The following is a 25,162-nucleotide window of genomic DNA, read 5'->3' as shown; positions in this document are numbered from 1 at the left end:
CTGATGTGGCCCACTCAAAACTGTATTCCAGCATTTCTATCAAATCACCCAGACCCCAAGCCTGCCATGTATAAGAAGAAAGTCTTTTAGCTCAGTTCTGTGACTGTTTTTTTTTTTCTCCCCAGCATCTGAATGCCATATAGCCTTCACTATGCTTTGATTTTGCAAAACCTCCTGGTTGCATATATCACTTCAGTTTTCTTATGGCTGCCAAGTGTCATGCATTTTTGCATAACTATTACAAACTCGGCAGCTCTCTCATCTACCTGTTTTTCATCTTGATTTATAAACATCCAGCTGAGTTGTGAACAGACTGATGTTAAGTTTCCTGGTTATTAGATTTTTGCATGTTGCTTTGATGGCAGCCAAAAGAGAAAAGATCTTACCTCTGATCTTGCTTCTGATGTCTGCAGCCATTAAGGAATGACACGGGGAAGGAAGTGGAAAAGAAAGGAAAGTTTAGTGGAGCGCTGCAGCAGAAACAAGAATGGAAAAGTCAAATATTACCTTAAGGTTGTTTCTTTTCTCCCTCTCTGTTCCTTTCCCAAGACATCCAGATTATTCTACTGATAGGGCACTGCACTTTCCCCAAGAAGAGGCGGCTGTGCTTTGGTCCCAGATGAGCACTGAAGCAGGAGGCAAATATTCTATTAAGTCTGTTAAGAAAGGGATGCACCATTTCTGTTTGTTAACTCTCAAATGACTAATGCAGGGCAGAAAGCCTGATTCTGTTCAGCTTCTTGATTCAACTACTGTACATTTTTGAATGCATTTTTGGTGCTTTAATTAAAAGGGAATAAGCAATTGGGAGTCCTTTACTTAATGAAATCATGTATTTCAGTGGCTGTTTCCTGTATCTGTTTTGCACTTATTTGTTTAGGAACTACTTTCTCCTACCTCATCAGCCAAATTTATCCAGGTGGAACTCCTGATTCCCAGAGTTTGTTATGTGTTTATTCACAAGTGTGAAAAACAATTCAATGTCACAAATTCTTTCTTTTTATAACACATAAACTATGTCCTTCTAAGTTCCATAGTCTGATCTTTTACTTCATTGCTTCCAAAGATTCTCTTCCTGGTTTGTTTTTTTTTTGGAATGAGGCTTCTGCAAGGATTATCAGTAGATTATTAATTTATTACTGTGGAGGAAGATCATGCTTGATGTTAGAGGTTTGAAATTTTATTATTCATCAATGGCTTTTATTAGAATAGGGTTCTATGGAGTCAACACAGTAAGTAAACAAGAGAAAATAAACCTTTACTATCATGTGATTGTCCTGTTCATTTTTTGAGGTAATTTTTATTTTACAAAGACATTTCATTAGTTCAGATTAAACGAAGGTAACTTCTCACTTCACTGTGTTTCTGGTTAATGTATTATCCTAGTAGTTAAAAAGGACTGTAAAAGTGAAGACTGTTTTATCCATTGCTTATTAAAATGAATCCATATATGTAATTTCCTTGGAGGAGTGCATTGTTTCTGTAATTGACTCTTTTATCATTCTAAAAGAAGAATCACCAATAAGTTTTTGTCTGTTTGACAGAAAATCTTGTATATATTTGTCAAGTACTCTGCTCTTTTTCTTTCAAGGTACAATTCCCTCTTTTGTTCCAAATAACATTGATTTAAAAAAAAGAAGAGAAATTACTGTATCTTTTTTAAGCTTTCAAATGTAATATGCTACAAGAACTATGAGCACTTATATTTATTACTGTATCTAATATGAAGGAGTGCTTATTATTTTCAAACTGTAATTTGTTACTACTGATGTACTGTTGATTCTTTTATCTAGTTTAGAAAAGTAATTACTTCTGATTAGATTCTTAACCCCTGATAAACTCTTTCAAGGTCAATGCTCTATGTATAGCTTTAGGTTAAAAGCCCCCAAGGGCTGTGGGAATGGACTCCTCCAAGCCACTGCTGTTGTGATAACTGAACCTTTAGGTGTTCATGTAGCATAATTTTGAGGAATATTTGGTCTCTGATACTAAAAGTACCTAAATTGGTGGTTTGATAGTTTGCTTTTTATCTCTAACCAAAAGCTATGTAGTTGAAGTAGGATTAGTACTTAACTCCATTGTGTTTTTTGTTATGGTGTGTGTGTGCTTTGGAGTTTTTTTCTTCCAGTAGAAATAAATTTAGTAACTACAGGGGCATAGGACCCTGAATTTGCCATAATTTTTATGTGGTTCACCTTAGGCGTTCTCCATGTAATTAGCTCTTCAAAGGAAACCAAATGTTTTTTAATTGAAAAAGTGCTCAGTTTTATTAGAGTAACAGTTAGGATAATTAACACTTTAAGTTTTGCAAACTCAGTGAATAGGGAAGAAAGAAGAAAAGGGAAAAAAGTGTTTACAAGGTTTTCTCTGCCCACATTATCATTGTGAGTGTACTGTTGCTTCTACTTGCTCACAGTTAATTCAGTGCCTTTAAGCCTTGAACTGCATGAAGAAAGCTTATGTTTCTTTGGAAGATAGCAGGAATTTCCTTGAAATTTTGGAAGTTGTATTCTTTTGCTATGGAATACTTTTAAAGAGCTGTTCAACTTATTTGTATTTTGTTTTCTCCAAATTTCCAGATCTGTGATTTTTCCAGTGGTTATTCTAGTGAATTTTAAAATTTTGATTGAAAGAAAATTCTTTCCTTAACATATTCATAATTTTTATAAATGATAAAAATACATAAATTATAAAAGATATGAGAGAATGTATTAATATTCTTCTATTAATTTTATTAAAATTAAGGTTAAATATTCTATCTTGGATTTTATTTTTAATTTTTTTCCATTTCAAAGTTTTGCCTGATATTTTGAACAGGGAGTAATGCTTAGAGAGGGGTAAACAATTATTTGACAAAACTGCTAAGTGGCTGAACTGCTTTAATTGATTATGCAGATTTATATCTCTCATTCAACATGTACAACATCTTTCAGCTGCAAATTTGATGGTATCTGTAAATATTAATGAATCAACTTCAAACATAATTTTGAAGTTTGCAAATATTGACAAGGGAAATTGGGGCCTGGTGAGACTGACTTGTAAAATGTACTCATAAAATCAATACAGAGCCTAAAATATTCTTTGATTTAATTCTTTGGTTACTAGATCACATTGTATCTTAATCTAGATATAATGAAAGATGGTAGTTAAAAATGTTCTGATTGAGTGATTGATCTTTGTGGATCAGTTGTGGATTGATCTTTGTGGATCTTTGTGATTAGCTAAATAACAAGCAGAAAATGTGGTATTTTAAAAGCAAGCATTAGATTCTTTCTCACTCTTATGATAAAGAGTAAATCAAAAGGAAGTTGTTCTTACAGAATGTGAAATTGAAGGGACTTCTTTTTTTCTTTCAAACAGTTACTAATCTCACTGACTGCTGGAATAGTGGAATTACATGTTAACCTCCAAGCTCCATGATGCAGTTGTGTTTCCTTCCTTCTGTTGTGGACAGGGTAAGCCATTCTTCATTTGTGTCACAAAATTAGGATTTTTTAAAATGTACTGCTGTTTATGTGACTGATAAAATACATTGTATATTTGCATGTTATGCCTTTTAGATTAATATTTTTTACACACCAAAATTTGTAAAAATTATTTTATTTCATGGAATCACATCATAGCTGGCTTTAGGAAGTTTCTTTGGGGATCTTCTAGCCCAACTGCAGTGATCAAGGTAGGGTTGAATGGAGTTCATTGCCTGGGTCTTTGCCTAGCCTCCCAGGATGGAGACTTCACTGACACTTTTTGCTGCACTTTCACCAGTGTGACCATTTGATGTACTAAATACAAAGAATTTAATCCAATGTGACATGTTGTATAGAATAAGCTATCATGGGAACTTTTAATAATGAACTGTTTTTTTGGTCATGAAAAATGAATAACTAGAAATTGTCCTGCAGATTTATTTTTCTAGATATTCTGAATTAATCTTTTCTACTTTTTCAAAAAATTTGCATCAAACATTTGTATTTATCATAGCCACTTTTTTTTTTTTTTTTTTTTGAGGAATCACTTCCATTAACATCTGATTGATTTATTGATGTGAAACTTCCTAAGTATGTGGGTTTTGGTTTTGTGGGCTTTTTTTGTTTGTTTTGGCTTCATTTTGTTTTGGTTTTGTTTCTGGTTTTTTTTTTTAATGGTGAATATTTAGACTTGCAAAGGATAAAAATCCAGAAATTACCTGAGTAATTTGTACTATTTTGAACAGCAAGAAGGTAAGGTAAAGGAATATAATAAAATAGAAAGTAATATTAGAAATTATTTTGGGTTGAAAGAGCAAAGACCAAGACCTTTTTCAGTGCTTCAAAGATTATTATTCTTGATAACAACTCAGGTATTTGTGGTAGTTAGGGATCACTGATGGAGGAGGAGGAGGTTTATAGGAAATAATTGCATACATTCCTTAATTACTTTCCTACATGATTCTGATTGAGCTTGGACTTGTGAGGGAAATTGCACTTTAATTATTCTCCCAGCTTCAGTTTTTCTGCTATGCACCACCTTAAGAACTAGAAAAAAGCCGTAGCCACCTTGGTTTGGTGATCTCTGTTTTGTCTTTTTAGGAAACTTATTAATGCTGCTCTGGTTGCAAATGAAGCAACTCTTGAACTGTTGACGATCTCTTACTTTGTATTCTACATGTGCTCATCCTGTTGATTTATTTTGGTTGCATCAGTAAATATTGACTTCCTAAAAGAAGAATAAATGTCACAAGATTACTAATTGGTCGTTCTGAATATTTGTCTATTTATTCCTTTGCCTTCCATTCTGAAGGTGTTTTCATTTCAAATTTTTGCAAAGCTGTTAACAGGTATAAAATACCTGTTAAATTGAAAATAGTTTCTGTGCTGCTCAGCTGAGCAGAATACCAGAATCTTCCCCTACATTCCCCTGCTTTGAATGTTTTGTCTGTATTATAATATGTATTGTGCTAAAGCTTTTAAATGAATCTTCAGATGACTCATCTCAAGTTGATAATCTTGCATTTAGACTTGAGGTTTTAATTCCTCAGGTCCTATTAATTTAGCTTTTTCTTAGTCTCTGTAAGTCTGAAAAATCATCAAGCTTCTACATTCTGTGACAGAACCTCTTCAGTGAAATTTCAGGAAGGATAAATCACATTGTGTCTTTCTCCAAAGCTTGTTCTGATTGGTTAAGATTTTGTTTTCTAACCAAATGAGTGGCCCTGCAGCTTTGACACAGTTAAGGAAGTCCCTCAGTACCATCTCTCTTCTCAAATGTTTAATTTGAGAATAATCTGCAGATTATATCAGACGCATAGATGTATTTATTCATGTACAAATGTAAGGGACTATATGAAGAGAATATTATTCAAATGGCTCAGGGCAATCTGTACAGATATAAAATTAGACTTTTACAGAGAGAAACTCTAGTAAAGAGGGAGTTGTGCATGTATGAGTAAATAGTGAGCGAGTCTGTCTACTAATGGCCTATGATGTATGTGAATAGAAGTCAAGAAAAAAGAAGTAAATTTCTACAATAATTAAGTATGTATATGGAATACTATGAATTTTATATCCTTGTTCCAGAAAAAGAGGAAGTGGATAGTTTTTATGGGGAGAAAATTATAACTAAACAGTGAACTTGACAAGGAAACTAAATGAACTTCATTTTGGATACTTCTAGAACACAAGCATTAATACATGCTCTGTCAATGGGTTTCTCTTCTCTGGTTGAAGAAAACAATAGATATAATTTGTATGTTAATAAAGGTAATTAAAAAGTTATAGATGAATGAAATGCTTTCCAAATTGTTTCCAGTCACGATTCTAAAAATGTTTGCGACTAAATGGGAAAAGGTCTCTTGGGATTGATATATATGAATGCTAGAATTAGAAATAATTACCAGTCCTGGCTTGATCACAGTAGTGTGCAAAGCATGGAGAAAAATTTCAAAGAAATGATGGTTAACAAAGTAGAGGTAGATATAAATGGGAAATTAGATAAATGCTGCATACAATTGTTATCAAATATTTTTTGATCTGTATTATTTCGGTTTTACTTACTGTTTCAATGGGGTCAATTTCGCAATGAAACACAGTTGGGGAGATAATGTGTATGTATCCCTTTCAGCATTTCTTGGCACATAGAAAGTTCTATATTGAGTGAGAGAAATTGTGGATGAAAATAGAATCATTTGTTGGAAAAGGAAGTAGCTGAAGGGATGAAGTGACAGGGACTTGTGCTGCAAGGAAGAGTATCAACCTGGAGGGGAAACCCTGTTAATGCAATTGATTATATGTGTTATTCATCTTGGATATTTTCAGTAGTGACAATGTCACAAAAATATAATAGTTTATAATGAAATATAGGTCACAAAATAGAGGAGGGTTCTGATGGGGTCAGAAAAATGTACAAGCGTTTTTTATGTGGTATACTGCAGTGGTAGAATGGGATAAAGTGTAATAACATAAAAAAGGATGAAAAATAACAATTTCTCTATCTAAAATAGGAGCTTATAACTTTGAAGAGAGAGAGATGCAAAAAGGTTTGAATGTATTATGTCCTTGTAAAATGGTTGCTGACTGCCAGAGCAAAGCAGCCATGAAAAGAGAAATCCTGTTTTGGGATACATCACACGAGGCAGGTCCAAGAGAGAAAAGCAAGTATTTGGTTCACATGAGACACCAGCAATGCCTTATGTTACATGCAGAATTTTGATTCAATTACTGTGTAAGTCTTCATAAAGAATGCATTGCATACATTGTGATTAATATTTGTAAGGTTTGCTTATTTTTATCAAACGCTACAGCAGGATTTACTTGTTACTTTTGTCCTTTGATCCTTAGTTTTATTTTAATATCCTAAAAGGATTATTTCCTTAGGCTCTAATCCTTTGTCAGAGGCTGTGCCATCACATTATTCTTAAATAGGAACTGGAATCAGAAAGTTGGTTTTAATTTTCATTTTTATGAGAGTACAACAGGCTAACATTACTTAGAGTAGAATACTTTCATAAGAAGGTAGTTTTAGTTAGTGAAATCTTAAAAATATGAAATCTTAATATCTTTTAAGTTAACTTTTAAGAGAAACTAACAATGTTCTGAGGATTCAGTGTAAGTTCTAAGTCTGCTGTAACATGCTTTTTAAGTGTCTCACAGTTAATGGTAAGTCATTGTGATGGCTCTTAGAGTGGAATGAATTTCATGTTTTGTACATTGTACAATTTTAGATGATGTACATGCCTTAAATATAGTCCCGTATATGTTAGCTAAAGTGATGTGTGTGTTTTACTTTTTGAGTAATTTTCTCCCTTTCAGCTTACATAAGGTACACTTTTTTCCTAGGCCAGTAGGTGGTTGAGCCAAAAGTAGACTTGCTTAGTTTGCTTTGAATTTAATCTAAAATAACTTGAAACTGTACATTGCCAAGAAAAATCATAATGCTATTCTAGGGCTGTAATTCTGTAGGAAGCAGAAAAGCACAAGGAGAAAATACACACTATGTCACTGAATTTACTATTGAAAGCATGTTTGGAATAGTGCATTAAAAAGAGCCTTATTTAAGCTATTGAAGAATTTGAAATTATATAGTATTGAGCTATTAAAGTTTTTAATTCTTAAGTACCTTTTAAAGCTTTAAAATAACTTGAAGGCTTTGTGGGAGCAAGATGAAGAAAGATAGTATATATTTTTTTTGATTATTCTTTTTTTTGATTAATCATTTTTGCTATAGCAAAATATTTTTGCTATAGCAAAATAACTTCGACATGGATACACATTATTTCTCATTAAGATATTGTTGCTACGCTTCAGTCACTTTTTTAGTTATCATTTAAATCAAGTCTCTTTAGTGTTTCATTTAGTTGTTTTCACTTAGTCATTCAGTGCATTCCATTGTCGCAATGTTGTTTTTTAACCAAATTTTTGCTGTTAATTTGGCAACAATACTTTTTCACATTCTTACAATCAACTGTGGCTTACATGTGCACAATTTGATTTCCCAATTAAGGCTTGAAGCAGACCCTTATTTTAGGTAAATATTCTGTCTCTTCTTCGTGGAGTCTAAATAAGTTTGTGACACTAACCACATTTTCTGTGCTATGCACTTAACAAAAAATAAATTTTAACTTGAATTCCTTTCTCACAATGTTATTTTTCATTCAATTGATGCATTGAACATTATGTATTCCCAATGATTTATGGTAGCCACTACTTACCAGACCTATTTTATTTCATAGCTAATGCTGCAAATTTTGTAGCGACTTTTTATAATAAACCTAGAAGATTAAATTAAACCTGAAAAATAGCTTACTGTACGTGATGCTTTCAACTCAGCATTTGCTTTTAATGTTATTACATTCTTATTCTACAAAACTTTTTCCTGATATTGGTTTGATGTCTTTAGTAGCTGAAGTAACAAATCAATTTATAAGGAGTGATAGAGAACTTCTACATTTAAAACCAAAAAGCATTCATTTTAATCAACATCACTGTGCTGTTTATTTCTCATTATGTTGAGAAAATTTTATAGATATCTGTAGTCTTTTCATCTTCTCTCTTAGGGAGCCAGGAGACCTTTTAAATTTGTATATGGAAGACTTTGTACTGTTAATGTCGTACCAAATTGCTTTATTTCATGGCAGCTAAAAGTTGTGTCTTTACAAGCATACATTGAGGAATGACTGAAGGTTACCAAGTTCACTGTGGCATCTGCAGTCCCACATTGATGCTGGCATTAAAGCTGCTTTGATTTACTGTACTGATGGAAGCTGCTGCTCCTACTGAGCTTTGCCTTGCCTAGCACCTGTGACTGGGATTTCCGTGGTTGCTAGCTGGGCTCTTATAAGTGGGACATGATTTACCTGAGGGATCAGGTTGAAAAACCCTCTTAACTGTGTGTAGTGATGAAATTTGTTAAGAAAATTAGCTTGAAAGATTGCTCTAGAGCTGCTGGGAAGAATAGAGGAACACATTCTTTTTCATTCCATATATCCAGGGTAAGCCTTTTGAAAAAGATATTTTTTTTTTTACATATTTTAGAGAGTAACATTGTAAGAATGTAGTTGACTGTTCTCAGGATACCCTAGAAAGGAAACAAGAACTAATCTAAAATTGAAGGAAAAAATTAACTAATTACCAATATACTATGTAATGTATTTATGCCCTGGAAAATGTAAGTTTATGGGTAACTCTAATCAAATGTAAGACAAGAAATCATGCTAAATCTCAGGGGATAACTAACTACTAAATTAAAATTCATGGCTTTTTCTGGTAAAATAAAATGAACATAATATGCTTAGATAACGGACCTTCATTATATAATTCTAACATAAATTTATAACACTGATAATTGCTGTTTAGGTATTTTTCTGTCTCCTCCTTAATAAAATAAAATAATTGCTACTGCTCTGCCCCACCTTTTAGGTGTGATGGACTCTTATTTAGATGTTCAGTGTCAGATGGTGTTGATAACCATGTTATGATCCATGACAGGTTTGAATTTCTGCATTTGTGGGCTGCTGCTGTGGGGTTTTTTTCTAACTCAAGGCTCATACTTTCAGTCTTAGCAGTCTTGAACTTAGTTCACAGTATGAAACCTCATAAACAGCTGTAGAAAATTAAACAAGTATAAATATTGACATTACCTCTTGACTTTCTGTCAGGCAGATAGCTGTGGCATACGTCTGCATGTCTCAGAAACCTGAGACAAGCTATAAAAAATGAACAGTTTTTAAAATGTGATGATTCCTCCTTTGTTTTGATTTATATACAGATCTTGTGTGAACTTTGAAATAATGAATCACAGAATGACAGAATGGTTTGGTTGGAAGGAACCTTAAAGATCATCTAGTTCCAACTGCCCTGCCATGAGCAGGGATGCCACTAGGTCAGGTTGCTCAAAGTTCCATCCAGCCTGGCTTTGAACTCTTCTAGAGAGGGCATATCCAGGGATACTGGATATCTCCTCCCTGGAATGTCAAATACGTTGATATTTTGCATTTCCAGAACAGTGTGAAATAAAAGAATTTGTGTGAAAGCCATGTTACAGTACAAAGTTGATAGTTAGGTGCTGTTGGAACTCATGTATAATTAGATACACCACATTTGAGATATAGGCTTTTTAATGTTTTTTTCAGAATATTCTTCCTATTCATTCAGCTAGTTTAGCATCTGTACTTTATATTTAACTCTACTGTGACCTAACTTATGAAAAGAACAGTGAAATCTTCAGAGATTGAGAGAAATCTGATAAAACCTGTGAGGACTTTGTTGCAATTAGCCCAGTGCTGAACTGATATTTCATAGAATTACCAATCACAGCTAAAGCCCATTCATAACGGGCCTCAAAGGTCATTTATACACAACTCTGCACACTGATGAACTGATTTTTTCCCCATTTTTCCTCATTAAACATCTTGATGACCTCCAGATCATTGCTATCAGATTTTTTCACCTCATGTTTCACCTTGTTTTCCAAAAATTTATGAATATGTCTAGCTGTATGGAGTCTGCTGTGGGTGCAGAGAGGTTCCTGCTTACTCTTTCCACTTAAACTGATTGTCTGGTCTTACTGTACATTTCTTCTCTTCTAATAGGGTGGGCACTCACATGAGGATCTTTCTTCTTCCATTCAGCTTAGGTTTTTTGGAACAATTTGGGAATCTTCTTGAATGCTATTTGAAAATTCACATTGACCAAATAAATTATGTAACAATTAGAACTAGTTCTGTCTTGCCTGTGTGTTTATTTACATCTTCAAAGGAACTTTAATAAATTTATGGGGCACAATTTGTCTTTCTAAAAGTAATGTTAGTACTTTTATACTTCGATTACTTTCATCCTTATGTCTGCAGATTTATTTCATCTTATTATTTCTGCCAGTTTGGCTGACACAAATATGTTATTTTCCTGGTCTGTAATTACAGGGCTCCATGCTGTAGACCTTGGAAATAATTCAGTTTAGTTTTTAAATTTTCCATTCCTTTGCTACAAAGTCATTATGAGTAAGAGGTTGCACACCTCTGTTAATAATTAAACTATTGCATTCTTTAACTTCTTTAGAACTGTTGGAAGAATACCGTCTGTTCCTGATGACTTGTTATATCAATTTTGTGGATTTTTGATTGTCTGATCTACTAACACTGTTGTTTGAGACAGACCAACGCTGCCTCTGGTAAAGAAGATATCTGATTTGTGAGTCTGCTTAAACTTATATTTTATAAAAACCAGATTAGAAAAAAAGTCAATATTTTGCTTGCAAAGTGCTCTGTAAACAATTCTGTCCCATCTTACCAGTCATTACTGGATGGTTTTTTTGCCTCTTTTAAACATATACAAACTACCCCTCTTCTCAAGATAACTTGAGAAATTTTTCAGCATTTTCAGTGCTGTTGAAAACACTGAGCATTTTCAAGGTTAGAGTTATTGTATCTGGAAATGTGTGCTCCAGGCATATTTTCATAACTGGATGAGTTTGGAAGTTATTGCAATTTAGGAAGATTTTGCTCTAGACTTTAAATAAGTGAGAACAGAATAAAATAACTAAATGAAATTAAAAGAAGTTAAGGTGAAAGAAGGATCAAACAGAAAAGAATAACTTGGGAGAAGGTAGATGTGGATGGTATCTCAGAGGGAATACCGTGGATTTAGAGATTTGAGAATTCAAAAAATGGGTTACTTTGAAAATTGAGTCAGAATGGCATATATGTGCCCTTAGAAAAAGGTAGGAATGTTACATTGCTGAGAAAGAGGAGGAAAGGGGAGAAGTACTTAAAGAAGACTCTGGACATGCTGTCAGTTAAAATTTGATCTAGATAGATGAAGAAATTTGTTCCCTAGTAGAATATTTTGCCAAGTAGAAAATGAGTTGAGGTGATTTTGCATTCTTTTAAATGGCATGGGGTTTTTTTTCGTGAGAGAAGGTATTACCATTGAAGCATTTTTTGCTTTTTTTATAGTTTTAATCATAACAACTTGTCAAAATATGTTTGATAGTTTTGAAACAGCAGAGAAGTGTTTCTAAAGTCATGCCCTGATTTTTAAATACTTGCAAATAACAAAATATACTGTTAAAATGGCTATAACTCATTTGTTAGAGTGGCAGTCATGATAAAAATAGAGAAGACAGTTAATAAAAGTGAAAAAAATGAAGATGTATTTGTAATTAAATAAAATCTATTTGTTGATAGTAAAGGAAAATTTTAAGTTTACCAGAGTGACTTTTAAGCAATTTTAATGTCTGAAATGACACATGAAATGGTAAATATTTCTGTTATAAAAAACAGCATTTCTTCTGGCTGTTTCAAAGCCAGGATTAATTGCACAGTCTTTCATTCGTGAATTCAGCATAATGTTCTCTGGAAAGTTAAAAGCTTTTTTCTTTGTCTCTGTGACAGAAAGTACTAGCATTTTCAATTGTCATTCATGAATGTTAATGAAAATACATTTAGCTCAATTGCAGTCTACCGTATTTTTACATATCAGAATTATAATTTCAGATTTATTTTCATTTTTTCCTGCAGAATATAAATGAAGAATGATGCAATATTAATGCTTTCTATGTACAGCCTTATAAGAATCTTCTTTAAGGTGTTGCAGTAAGACAAACACTGAAAATAGTTTTTCTCTGGTACAATGTGTTGAAGCAGAGGAGCTGGAATTGTCCACCTTTGTACAAGCTAAGAAAATGTTTGCTATTTTGTGAGTGGAAGCAGTTCTGGAGTGAATTGAACTTCTGAAAATGCGGCCATGGACTGGTTCCTGGCGTTGGATTATGCTCATCCTCTTTGCTTGGGGAACTTTGCTGTTCTATATTGGAGGGCACCTGGTACGAGATAGCGAGCACCCAGATCACTCCAGCCGGGAGCTGTCCAAGATCCTCGCTAAGCTGGAACGGTTAAAGCAGCAAAATGAAGACTTAAGGCGCATGGCAGAATCTCTCAGGTAGGATCTCAAAGTAAATAAAACTGCTCAGAAAATGTTTGAAATACGAAATAGCAGAATTTAAATTGTAAGGGTTGTTTGTGGGAATTTTTGCAAGATTGTATTTCACGTTTAAAAGTATATATTAATGTTTTAATCTGTGCTCTAAGTAGATGAAAATATATTGCAAAACTTCTAAATAAATAATGTACATTTAGTTCTGGTCTAATGTAATCATTACTTAAGAGTCATTTAATGGTGTGGAAGTGTTACTGTCACAATAACAGAGTTCTGTAGGTGATTCAGCCCTCAATGCCAACTTCAAATAAGTGCAATTATTATGACATTCATACAAATTAGAACATCTAGTTCTTTATATTTCTGCACGCAGTAATTGGAAGAGCTCATTTTAAAATTGCTGAAAACATTTGTACAGCTTGTTGAAGATAAATGCTGACTTGCTGAAGATGATCTGCAATAGATTGCTGCATTATACAAATCCTTTTATCTAAGTTTTCTTCCTTGCGTTGCTGCTAAACTTGTAGAAACACTTGTAAAAAAGTAGGATCATCTCCTTTTTTACAATTACACTGAAATATTGAAAATATTTAAAATATAAGAGTCATTGAAATATTCAAATTACACAGTGGCTAGAAGACAGTAAATGATTTTACTGGTGGCAGGGTACTGTTTGCTGCTCAAGAAGGAGGCAGTAGAGGCAGGAAATGCTAAGTAGAGGCTAAACTATATTTTAGGCAGTCATGATTTTTCTAAATACCTTTCAATATTTTACTAACCTTTAGTGAAATATCTATATTCAGATAAATATTACATTTTTGGTGGGCAAGGTTTAAGTGATAGCTTATGCTGTTGATAATTTCCCATTCTTTATAAAAAGAAAAGCCTCAGTTTATACCTACTTTAAACATGCTACAGTATTTCCACATTCCTTCTCTATGATTCCATTAATGGTGTCAGGATGCTGGAATTAGATGCAAAGCTGTGTTGACTGGACTCCGTTCAGCTTTTTTGGAAATATGTTCTTTAGCAATATTTCTGAGAGTGTATTTCCTCAGAGTGTTTCTATATCATAACCACAGGAGGATCTGAAATTCTGGCATGAGAAAGCCTAAATGAATTTAAATACCAGTAGAACAGCGACTCATATCCAGGTTCAGTTGTCAGTGCTCTCCAGGAGTGAGCCAGCTTGAGACGGGAAGACCTTCAGGCATAGTTTTTTTCTGGAAGTAATGTGAGATTGCTGAAGTACTGGACTTTGAGGGAAATGATGCATGACAATATAGGGCCTTTGCATTATTTTTGCTGTGCCAAATCCTTGGTACTGTTTACGTAGAAACATCACAAATAGGTTTTAGAAATATCCTGGTCAACCTGTGTTATTAAAGTATTATAATACAATGTGGTACAGAATTTCAGTATTTCATTTCTTTGTTTGCCAGACAGAATAAGCTGTGTTGAAAATAGCTGTTAGCTTTAAAACTGTCCCATTTATAGTTTTGTAGCACTGTGTCTGTTTAAAACATGGCATTAACCAGCAGTCCATGGATTGAGTATCTGTGTCCTGGAAGAGATCACTGCTGCTGTGAGCATACATTATAGGAAGAAAATACCTCTTAAATTCAAAAATCCAATTAGACAGAAAAGATTACTTTTGCTTCAGTTTACATCTTAAAGTAAAGACATAATTTATTTTAGGCTTTATTGATCAAAGACAGAAAGACTGAAACTATGATTTGAATATTATTTAATTGCTAGAATATTTTGTTTTGTACTGAAAACTTTAATTACTGATAGTGTCAGTTAAATCTGAGTGGTAAAACAGCACTCTCTACATCAATAGAGCTCATAACAGGCATGAGGTAAAAACTTGATTTTGCTGCCCTTTTCCACTAAGATTTTGTATCTAGAGAACAAAACGGCACATAAAAAATTTTGTGTGGTTAAAACAGAGAATATATTATAGTATGCAACGGGGCTAAGATCGTTCCTGAAATTAGGAATATTCCAAATCAGAACTTAAAGTTACTTGTGGAGGAGTTTATACAAAATGAGAGTGCCTACCTGTAAAATTGGAACAATGGACAAACATCTGATTAACAATACTAGTTAACTATACTAGTGAAAGTATTTTGGCACTATTAGATAAAATGTTTGCCTGGCAAAAAGTTCCAAGTTAACAGAATTTACCTTAGTGGGCAAAGAAGTTTTGTAAATGTTAGAAAATTATCCTAATGAATAGTTGTGCTATTAATAATAGCTATTTAGGGCAGGCAGGAAGGGGCAGAAGGCAGGTGTGGTTACAAGAATCAGTAGTTTAGTAAAAGTGTAAGTTGTTTTTTAATTTCCATTTTGAAGTTAGAGAAAATTGATATTTCATCTTTAATTGTTAATTAAAATGGTAAAATGCATTTCAGTACATTTCAATTGCCTGGACTTTCCCATTATAATGGGTTCCTGAGACTCCTCAGACTTCCTTATCACCTGATAAAAATCTTCTCAGATGGTTGAAAACAGGAGCTGGACTGTGCTTGTTTGCATCTCTTAATGAATGCCAACCATGCAATGACAAGAAGTGATCTTTCCACCCTGAGATTTGAATCTTCCTTTGCTGCTGATTTATGTGGCAGCCCCTCATCCCCAAAGACGACAACAAAAAGAAAACCAAAAATCTACCCTATGAAACACACCTTATGTGCATGCACAGCCAACCATTCAAAACTTGACAAAGATCATATCTGTGAAAAGGCTTTATAAAATCATGCTTAATCCTTTTCTCCTCTGTGATACTTAAATAATATCCGATTTTGTAATTTTCTCCTGATTGCTTCTTTTCACACAAGATGTGTAAGGAATAGAATTAGGGTTTTAGGGCAGGGGTAGGTACTTGTTTGGGTTATTCTGGTTCCTATCTGCTGCAACTGTTTGTATGTTTGATTTCAAAAAATACGTTCTTATGAATTTATGATTTTAAAAATACTTCTTATTTATTACCCATATTGGTTAAGAGTAGTTCATATTTTTGCAAGGAATTTTGGTGAGCATATTTTTTAATACTTATTTTCTAAGATGTACCTTTGCAAAAATGCAAGTTGGAACAGTCACATCTTTTTGTAAATGGCCTGAAATAAAAAATATTCCTTTAGGAACTGAGTACACTTTTGTGGTGCAATTCTGATTACTTGAAATTGCATCAGGTACCACATAGTTTTATGTTGTATTTAAAAAGCCTTAGGTGAGAAGTTACTGTACTTTTTTTTTTGCCAATATGATGCTTTGTAAAAACCTTGCTTGTGGGCTAGAAAGAAGCACAGATGTATGTTAATGTTGCAGAAGATAAATGGAATTAAAGGTATTTTGTAGTGTCTGAGTTTTAAAAATTATGTGCATGAATATTGTGGCATGGTGAGTTTGGAGAGTTACCATAGTCTGTATATGATTATAAACAATATTGTGTGAGCAGATCTGAGTTGATTTGAGAAGCATTCTAGATTTCATTGGTGTAAAATAGTAATAAATCTGAGTTTTTATAGGTTGTTTTTTCACTATTCTGTATCCAGTAGCCCTGGAAGAGCCCTTTCAAGGACACTTATTACAGATGTAGTAGGTGTGACTGCAAAACTGGAAATCTTTACTACAATTTTTGTAGTTGTTTAAAGGAAACTTGAGAGAGAGTAATAATCAAATAAAAGTATTACATAATGTTGTTTCCTAAAACCAGTACTTTTACCTAAAAGTTTTGCTTTCTATTAGGATTATGATATGACTTCCAAAGACTGTCCCTGTTACATATGGATGATACAAGGTTTTTAGGAATAGGAGAGCTTAAAATTACAACTTTTGTAATGTCCCATTTTCTTGGATGGAAACTGTGAAGCTGTGTATGCCTTCATCCTTGTCCTAGGCTTTCTTTATTTTTGCAATACATGAATGCTTCATAATATTCATGTGCTTCTTTATGTATTACTGGGTGGTAGTCAAATTTTTATATTTTAGGGTATTTTGATGGAAGATAAACCTGGCAGTTTAGGAACCAGTAATTTTGGAGTTCTCCTCAGGGGAATAGAAAATCTTGTTAAATGGATTCATACTGTGTTCATGTTATGAATACATCACATTTGGACTATATTTGCTTCCTAGACTCTTTTAAATATTGCATTCTGTGGAACCTGAAATTCTCTTAATAAATATGATAGCCTGTTTCTTACTCTGAATTAGGAGTGTGTGTTATAAAGAAGAACAGAGGTGGAAAAGGGTCAAAGTGTCATCAAACACATAAAACCAAACACCTACATATTATTCTTACATTTCTTAGTGTAGCTTCAGAAAGAAGGGATCGGATTTAATTTTGAAAGAGCACTAGAGTTGCTTTAATGTAGCTGGTGCTGAGGCTGGTAGAGAATCCAAACTCACGATCAATTAATCCTAAACAACTGTATTAAAGTAGTTCTGTCAATTACTCTGGGCAATTTTTTAGGTCCTTTAAACCTGTAGAAAACATTAAAGGGGCTGGGATAGAAGAATGGTTTTGGGTTGATAAAAATTTAAATACTAAAGTACAGTTTCCTATTACATGTATTTAAAATATCTCAAGTTTGAAGCTGAGGATATTGCACAGTGTGGGAAGAATGACGATAATTGAACTAAATGGTGGCCACCTCTGCTCTTTTTACTGGTTTTTTGTGCAATTCTGAGTTAAGGGAAGCAAGGCGTGCAGTGGATATAAATCAGTGCTGATCAGGTCTATGCTGATCTAAATTGATAAGGGATGTTGCTCTTTATTTGCAGATAACATTGACTCTTTCTTTCAGTTTTATTTACTGAGGAGGTTTTATCTAAGGAGGATGAAGTGACAGCCTGTGTTCTTTTTGTTTGTGTGTGCTAGTGGTCATTAATTATTGAACATGATTTTCTTCTTGGGAAGAGAAAAAAGTGAGAGGGGAAAAGGCAATCATAATGTGGCTTTAGGTAGTTACAATCCTAGTTCCTTACAAAGAACTTGGATATAAATGAAAGAATGAGAAAGTATTTGAGTATGAACTAGTGAAATCTTACATTTTTCCTTTTGCTGATAAATTAGTGTAACCTTTTAGATATCTTGGAAATAGGAAAAGGTTAGAATGGTTTTTATAATTTATGGATTTTTAAAAACTATTTTTACAATTATTTTACACAGTATGGCAGTTCTTCTGGCTAAATTGAATGTCACTATGATTAATTTTTAAGGGGTTCTTTTTGCCTTCAGAGATCCAGACTAGAGATCCATTGCTTTGTCATTGCCCCTTTGTCATTGCACCTGAAGGTGATGAGAAAGTGGCCTCAGTCATATGGATTATGTGCACAGAATTATTTTTTTAAAATCTGGGTTGTTAGCAAAGGACAAAGCAGAAACAGTTTATCTCTACAACTTTTTGATGTTTAGAGTTATCCAGTAATATCTTTATTTGATTAATTGATTATGGGAAAGATAATTTATATTTGCTATCAGATGGTAGGAAGTAGTATGCAAACATCACACCTTATAACTATAGAGAATTGAAATAAGCTTTGTTTATTAGCTTGATTGACCATTTAAGTGGCTTATAATGATGTTTATTTTGGATTCATAACTTAATGACAGTTTTACCATAGTAATAAGTGAAGGATACTCTGTACTAGATGCTTACTGATGTGGGTTTTTTTATTACTGCTTAGAATCATCCTAGTTTAGATGAACTTACTAACTCACTTCTCACATTTTAAGGAGTAAAATAGTTGTCAGGACTTCAGTAAGAATTCTTTTTCCCATAAGAATTTCTGTTTTTCAACAGGCATTCTTATTCATGAGTACGCATAATTACTAGGATATTCTGCACTAGAAGTTACCTGCATGGATGCCATGAGACTAGACAAGGAATTTAATTCAAACATTTTTCCCTCAAATGTTATATCCAGCTCAGCTGAAGTACTTGTAGAGGGTAATAACTGCCAAGCTGTGCTGGTTGCAGAGAAGAATCTTTTCCCTAATTTTGAGACTGGATGAAAGTGAGGAAGACAGCAATTCCCAGTCTGATGAGGTAACAGATGTAGAGACACAACTGAAAAAAGAATAAGCTATCTTTGTTTAATCCTTAAAAGATGTGATTTTTGGAAGTCTAAGCAACTAGCTTAGAGAATATCCCCCCCTCCCACCTCTTTTATCTAACAGTCTAGGTATAATAAAAAATTTTATTGCAGTGTGCCAAAGCAGGATGAATGTTAAATGGCAAAATGGTACTTTTCTTTTTAAGATCTTAATTATATCAAATGCTCAACATTACTGTGCTTCTTTCATATCATCCACAACCATCCTTCTGTAGGATTCTCTAATTGCTACTTTACAGACTTTCCTTATGCTAAGAGGATGTGTGCACTGTCTCAAGACTTCTTATGGTAATGATTTTCTATCCTTTCACCCTATTGTTCCTCACAGACTCTACCTTTAGGGTATGTGACTTGTACGGGATAAACTGTTCCATTTTTGTCTCATAATTTTGTGGTTAGTTGTTCTTTCACAACTCAAATTGTGGTACCAAGCTAGCAGATCACAAACACATTTCCATCTGGTGGTTTTAAATTAGTGTAAGAATGTAAATGTTTTTCAATATACTTTTTAAAGGCTTGTTTGTATCGTCTTGTACATGGCAATCCAATACTCGATCTCAGTAGGATATAACACCATACATTTGTTGTAGAAACAAATTTACAAATTGATTGTTGAAACAGATTATATTTAGGGAGTGCACATGCTTAAGATTAGGATATTTTGCACAGTTCTGACATGCTTGTTCCATCATTGCATGAAAAAGCAGATGTACAAGCAGTTAATGATAATTCCTTTTTGTTTACCATGGTAGTTTTAGAACACAAATATTTTTTTCAGTAATTTAATTATCCCTAGTAGGATAGGGATAGGATAGCTTTAGTGGGAAGCTTTAAGACTGCAGAGTTTTTTACTGAATTTCTGTCAGGCTATGTAGCTGCTTCTTCCTCCATCTCTCCGACTCCCTTCTGAAAAAACATGCTTGAATGCTGTGCTTCATGTGATGCACTTTTCTGATGCTCACATTAGGTATTCTCTTCACCTGTTCCAGGGAAAATGAACTTTTCATCAGTCCCTGAAATTTTATTGGAATTTAGTTATCCAGACCTGAGAGACATTAAAGAAATAATATCTCAGTAGAATATTTAGAATGCTTGAATTTCTTTTTTACAGGGAAGGTGCCCCCTCAAACCACTGTTTTCTCTATGCCAGAGGCATCTTTTGTCTGTCAAGGACTCTTCCTGTGTAGGGTGCTGTGAAACTCTGTGTGTTTGTGTGTGGAGAGAGTATCTGTTTCTTTTTATGCTCATATTCCTTTATGAAAGAAGAATCATCTTCATATTTTGCAAGAATTCTGTATTCTTTGCAGTTCTAAAGACTTCTCATTGTGTATCTTTTTCTTTCTGGGGTCAGCTCTTACATTATAAAATGTGGAATGATTTTTAACCAGAAGGGTAATTTCTCTTGAAATGAAAAGGGTTTTTAATTTCCCTGCATTAAATTTGAGGCAAGAAGAAGTTAGCATCTAATTTTTAAATGTTAATAATTTTGCTTTATTAATATGTGGATTCAAGTTGAGATGATGAACAAACTTCAGTAAGGGCCTCAGGGCTGATTTATGGCTCATAGATTTCAGGATATGTGTTTCCATACTTCTCCTGTGCTCACATATCAGAAATTTAACAAATGGATGTTGCAATTGCTGATGGGTTTTTAGGTGATCTGCACTTCAGAATACTAGAGTTGTCATAAAAAAATCATGATAGTGGTACATTTAAGATAGTTGGATCTTAAGATAACTGGAGATCAAGTGTTGGAGCCCTGGTTCTCCTAGAAGATATGGCCAGGGCTCAAGAGCAGAATGGATTTGTTTGTGTGCCAGTCGGGTTAACAGTTAAACTGCCACAGATATTATTTTCACAAGCAGAGCCTTGGATTGTTCTTTTATTGGTGAGTGAAGTCTTGTAAACAACACAGTTTAGGATCAGGACCTTGCAGCTGTGTTGTGCACTGTTTTTCTCCTATGGGATTGGACTTCTAAAATCTTTATGTTAATATGTTTAATTTCTCCTGGTTTTAAGGAAATCTGATGAAGGTTTGTCAGTAAAACAGTATGAAATAAAAAATGAGTGGAGAGCTGAATTGTTAATGCAAATAATTTATCAAATAATTATATTTATAAATTATGCAATTTCTTTATTTTCTGTATCCTAGGATACCAGATGGTCCCATTGATCAGGGACCAGCTGCAGGAAAGGTACATGCTTTAGAGGAGCAACTTCTAAAGGCCAAAGAACAGATAGAAAACTATAAGAAGCGGACAGGAGATGGTTGGTAGATAATTTTTCTTTTAATTCTAAAACAAGTTTTGATGTTTTGCTATTTCATATCACAGATGTATTGGGTTCTTAACAAATAATTCAGCTACAATTACTGATGCTTTTATGCATTTTTTTTTTTTTTAAAGTAGGCGGCCTTGGAAAAGACCATGAAATACTGAGAAGGAGGATTGAAAATGGGGCTAAGGAACTTTGGTTTTTCCTCCAGAGTGAACTGAAGAAGTTAAAAAATCTAGAAGGAAGTGAACTGCAAACACGCATTGATGAATTTCTGTCTGATTTGGGTCATCAGGAAAGGTACTTTCATTAGTTGGTTCTGACCTTTAATTTAACTGTCATTATATTGTTCAAAGATGTGTGGCAATTATATTTTTCATTGTTGTCAATCATCAGGCCTCCTTATTGTTGGAGTACCTTTTGTATTTTATTAAAATATTCTGCACGAGTTTTGTTTGTGCTGAACAAAATTAGTCCAAGAACTGTTAAAAATTCAGTGACATCTGTCTTTAAGCATATTATAACTGTTCCCAACAGGATTGCAATGACAGTTTGTGTCTCATCAGTAAAGGGTTATACAAAAATAGCTGAATTAACTAAATACACTACCTTAAATCATTGCCCTGAAAAAAGCTGTGATCTCTGTGTATGAACATCTGTAATAAAGCAAGAGCCTTTGAAAATAATAACATAGTAAAGGGAAAAAATCATAAGAATTTTCAATTCCTTAGAAATAATGCAAACAACTATTTAAAACATAAAGACAATATGAATTTGGTTATTAATATGGGCAAATAGTATAGTCCATTAAATTTTGTAATTTAATATTCCACAATTCCAAAATCCATTTTGTCACAGATTGATTGAGTTGAAAGTGAGAAGGGACTATTCAATTATTGAGAGTTATTATTTATATAGAAGACATGATTAAATTTCATCCAATTAGTTCTCTGCCAAGTGCAGTTTTATATATTTGACTGAAATAAAAGTAGTGCTTGGCTGAAGTGGAATTTTCCAAAAGACTTGAGGTCTTCACTTGAACAGTGAATTGGCAGAGAAGTGTCACTTCCCTGGGCAGTTTCAATAGTTATCTCCTCTCAGAAATATTTTTTTTCCACATAACTTATTTCCATCTGGGTTTCTTGAACTTTAGGTCATGGATTCTTATGTACCTTTTAAACTATCTCTGCTAAAAACTGGAGCAAGTAGTCTAATACCAGACTTTCTGACATTTGTCATGGTAACAGAATCACTTATGTGCATGTTATTGCTCTGTTTATAAAGCCGGGATGAGGCAGTCACCACAGTGAAACTTTGAATAATGATGTGTGTGCTTGGTGCCAGAAGGTTCTTACGTTGCTGCCTTCCAGGATGAGTTCTTTCCCTTAGTCCTTTCCATTGTACACCAATGCTTATAAATTCATTAAGTCTTAATTTTCCAGTTTCTCCATTTCTGACACCCTTACAATTCACATGTCACTGTACTTCAGGATGAGGTGAAACCCGTTTGAGAGGTGCATAAACTCCTTCGCATGGAGTTATAAAACTGCCCTGTAGACCTCTGGAAGTTGAGATGAATCTCACTGTGGTACTGAAAGAAGTTTGTATATCATGCAAGCAATCACAACTGCTCTTTTTTTTTTCCTCTGAGAATTTTTGTATTGAGTACAAGTATTCTTTCAGTTGTCCGGGTGGTTATTAAATATAGAATAATCTGAAGGCTGTTTAGTCTTTGTAATAGATCTGTGTAGATCTTCCTATCTGGTGAGGTCCTCAAAGAAGACTTAAGTAATTTAAGCTAAAATCAAACAGCCATAAACTAGTCTTTATTAAACTGAATCTAGACAATCTGTTTGTAGTGTAGAAATTAAAAGGAATTGCATTAGAAAAAAACAGATAAAAAAATGTTTCTACGATATTCAGCCTGTGTTCCTGGTGCATTTGCAGTGTTGCCTTCAAGCAGTAGAATTATCTTGTGTTGCAGAATGCACAATTTGGTTGCCTTTAGTCCTGAGGAAGTTTTTTCCTGCACCTTTGTGGTCGAGCTGTCTCCTTCTTTCCCTTTAATCTTTCAGTCTCGTGTGAATTGCAGGAAGATTCCCGTTTTGTGTGCACATCCTTTGGCATGTGATGCACTGCTGCCTCTGGGGTCTTCTTTGCCCTTACAATGCACAGTACCTCCCCAGGGAAGGAGCAGTCTCATCTTCCCTCCACACTGTCCATCTGCTCGCTTCTCTGAAAGGAACAGAACATAAGTTCGGAATGAGCAAATCAGATGTTTGTCATTCACTTTGAGAAGCATGGGTATTTGCTTTGTTTTTTTTTTTGGTCTGTTTTGGGGTTTTGTTTGTTTGGTTTTTTTGTTCTTTTATGTTGCAGTGTGATGCCATTTCCTGTTTCACCTATCCCAACCCCCCAGGTGTGCCAACCTCTCCTTTCCCCTCCCCCTTTGCCCTCCTGCTAAGAGCTGTCCATCAATCTTAACATTCCAGCAGGGTCAGTGGTGTGGTTGGCAGAAGTTCAAAAGATGCCCCTCAGGTCTGGGCTCATTGGCCTGTCCAAGTGTCTGTATCCCTTGAGCCTTCCCCTCCTCACACCTGGTTGGTGCCTCACCTCTCCCTTCCCCTCCCCCTGTCCCCGGGGCTTAAAAGGAGATGGGACCATGCAGTCGGGGTTCTATTGGGAGCTGTTACAGATTCAGAGGTCTACCATCCTGGAATAAAACTCTGGATTAAAACTCTACGATAAAATCCTTTCCTTTCTCTCTTCACTTTTGTTTTTTACTTGTCCGTTTTGTTTGTTGGTTTGGTTTGGTCTTTTAAGTACATGTGCACTTCTTGAATTTTTTTAAAGGAATTCAACCTGTTGAATTCCTTTAAAAAAAGGAATGTTGTCAAATTGTTGAATGTTGTCAAATGCTTTTTTGTTTACAGTGCTGTCTTAAAAAAGTTATATTTTAGATAAATGGAACACTGGAAGTGCAGCTGGTATTACTTTTATACATATACATGCACATAAATATACATAAATATATCTCAGAAGTTTTAATATATATTATAATCTACTGTTTGGATTAGAAAGATTAGTGTTTATTATAAGTACTTAAGGGAGTTTTTCATGCTGTCCTTATGTGGGAAAAAAAAGACGTGGGTATCAAATGATGAGGTACCTATGTAAGGAGAGAGGCTCATGCTTATTTTGTTTTGTTGGTGAGGAAAGTCTTCAGGGTCATAGATTAAGACTTGCTTTTTAAGAGATGATAAGCTTTAGTTTCTCTGGTTCTGGACAAGTATTAGAGTTCTTTGTTCATTTTGGTGATGTTAAGCAAATTGTTTACTACTCTCATGATAGTCCTTCTTGTTGGATGCTTTAATCACTGTTGGCTATGCCCTAGGAGCTGTGTGGATTTTCTCCAAGGCAGTGCTGGTCTCACCTAAGTATTTGTCGAGTATTTCAGTACTGATTCTGTTTGAGAAACAGTGTTGCCCAACACAAGATTTTCCTTGAGAATTACATAATTGTATTCTCATAGTTGCTATAGGAAAGAGGGCTGTTGAGAGTAAATTCATCTAAACATTGGAAAGACTATTTGATATTGAGTTATTAAAACGGAGCAAATTAATCCTCTAGTTGTCATGGTTGTTTCCTGTGTTGACAAATGTTGTTTGCAAGGTGGCTGTTACTGAGTTAGTTCTCTTCCTTCTCCCAGGGAGTAGCTGTCATCAGGGATTTTGTGGTAACTGACCAACATTTGATGCACAGTATTCGGAGAAATTTTCACATTATTTCCTTTGAGTTACATATTTTCCTTTGAGTTTTTATTTGTTGATGTAAAATTTTAGGAGATTTAATTTTTT

At 34.1% G+C, this 25,162-nt stretch overlaps 1 protein-coding gene across 3 annotated transcripts in view; it reads left to right on the top strand.

The window, feature by feature from the left end:
- The window catches only part of FUT8 (fucosyltransferase 8), a 99,582-nt gene that overhangs the window by 40,349 nt on the left and 34,071 nt on the right, over positions 1-25,162 (top strand). For 2 of the 3 annotated variants that reach the window (XM_066551907.1, XM_066551908.1), the window contains 5 exons: positions 3,361-3,455; positions 11,031-11,162; positions 12,491-12,911; positions 21,184-21,299; positions 21,437-21,605. In XM_066551907.1, the coding sequence (XP_066408004.1) occupies positions 12,709-12,911; positions 21,184-21,299; positions 21,437-21,605 (488 nt within the window). In that variant the 5' untranslated portion in view covers positions 3,361-3,455; positions 11,031-11,162; positions 12,491-12,708. The remainder of the gene's footprint in view (positions 1-3,360; positions 3,456-11,030; positions 11,163-12,490; positions 12,912-21,183; positions 21,300-21,436; positions 21,606-25,162) is intronic. The other variant, XM_066551909.1, reaches the window with a different exon arrangement.

This window comes from Molothrus aeneus, chromosome 6 (genome assembly GCF_037042795.1).
Source record: "Molothrus aeneus isolate 106 chromosome 6, BPBGC_Maene_1.0, whole genome shotgun sequence".
Taxonomy (NCBI): Eukaryota; Metazoa; Chordata; class Aves; order Passeriformes; family Icteridae; genus Molothrus; species Molothrus aeneus.
Note: the sequence above shows the minus strand (reverse complement) of the source record. Positions and strands in the feature narration are given on the sequence as shown.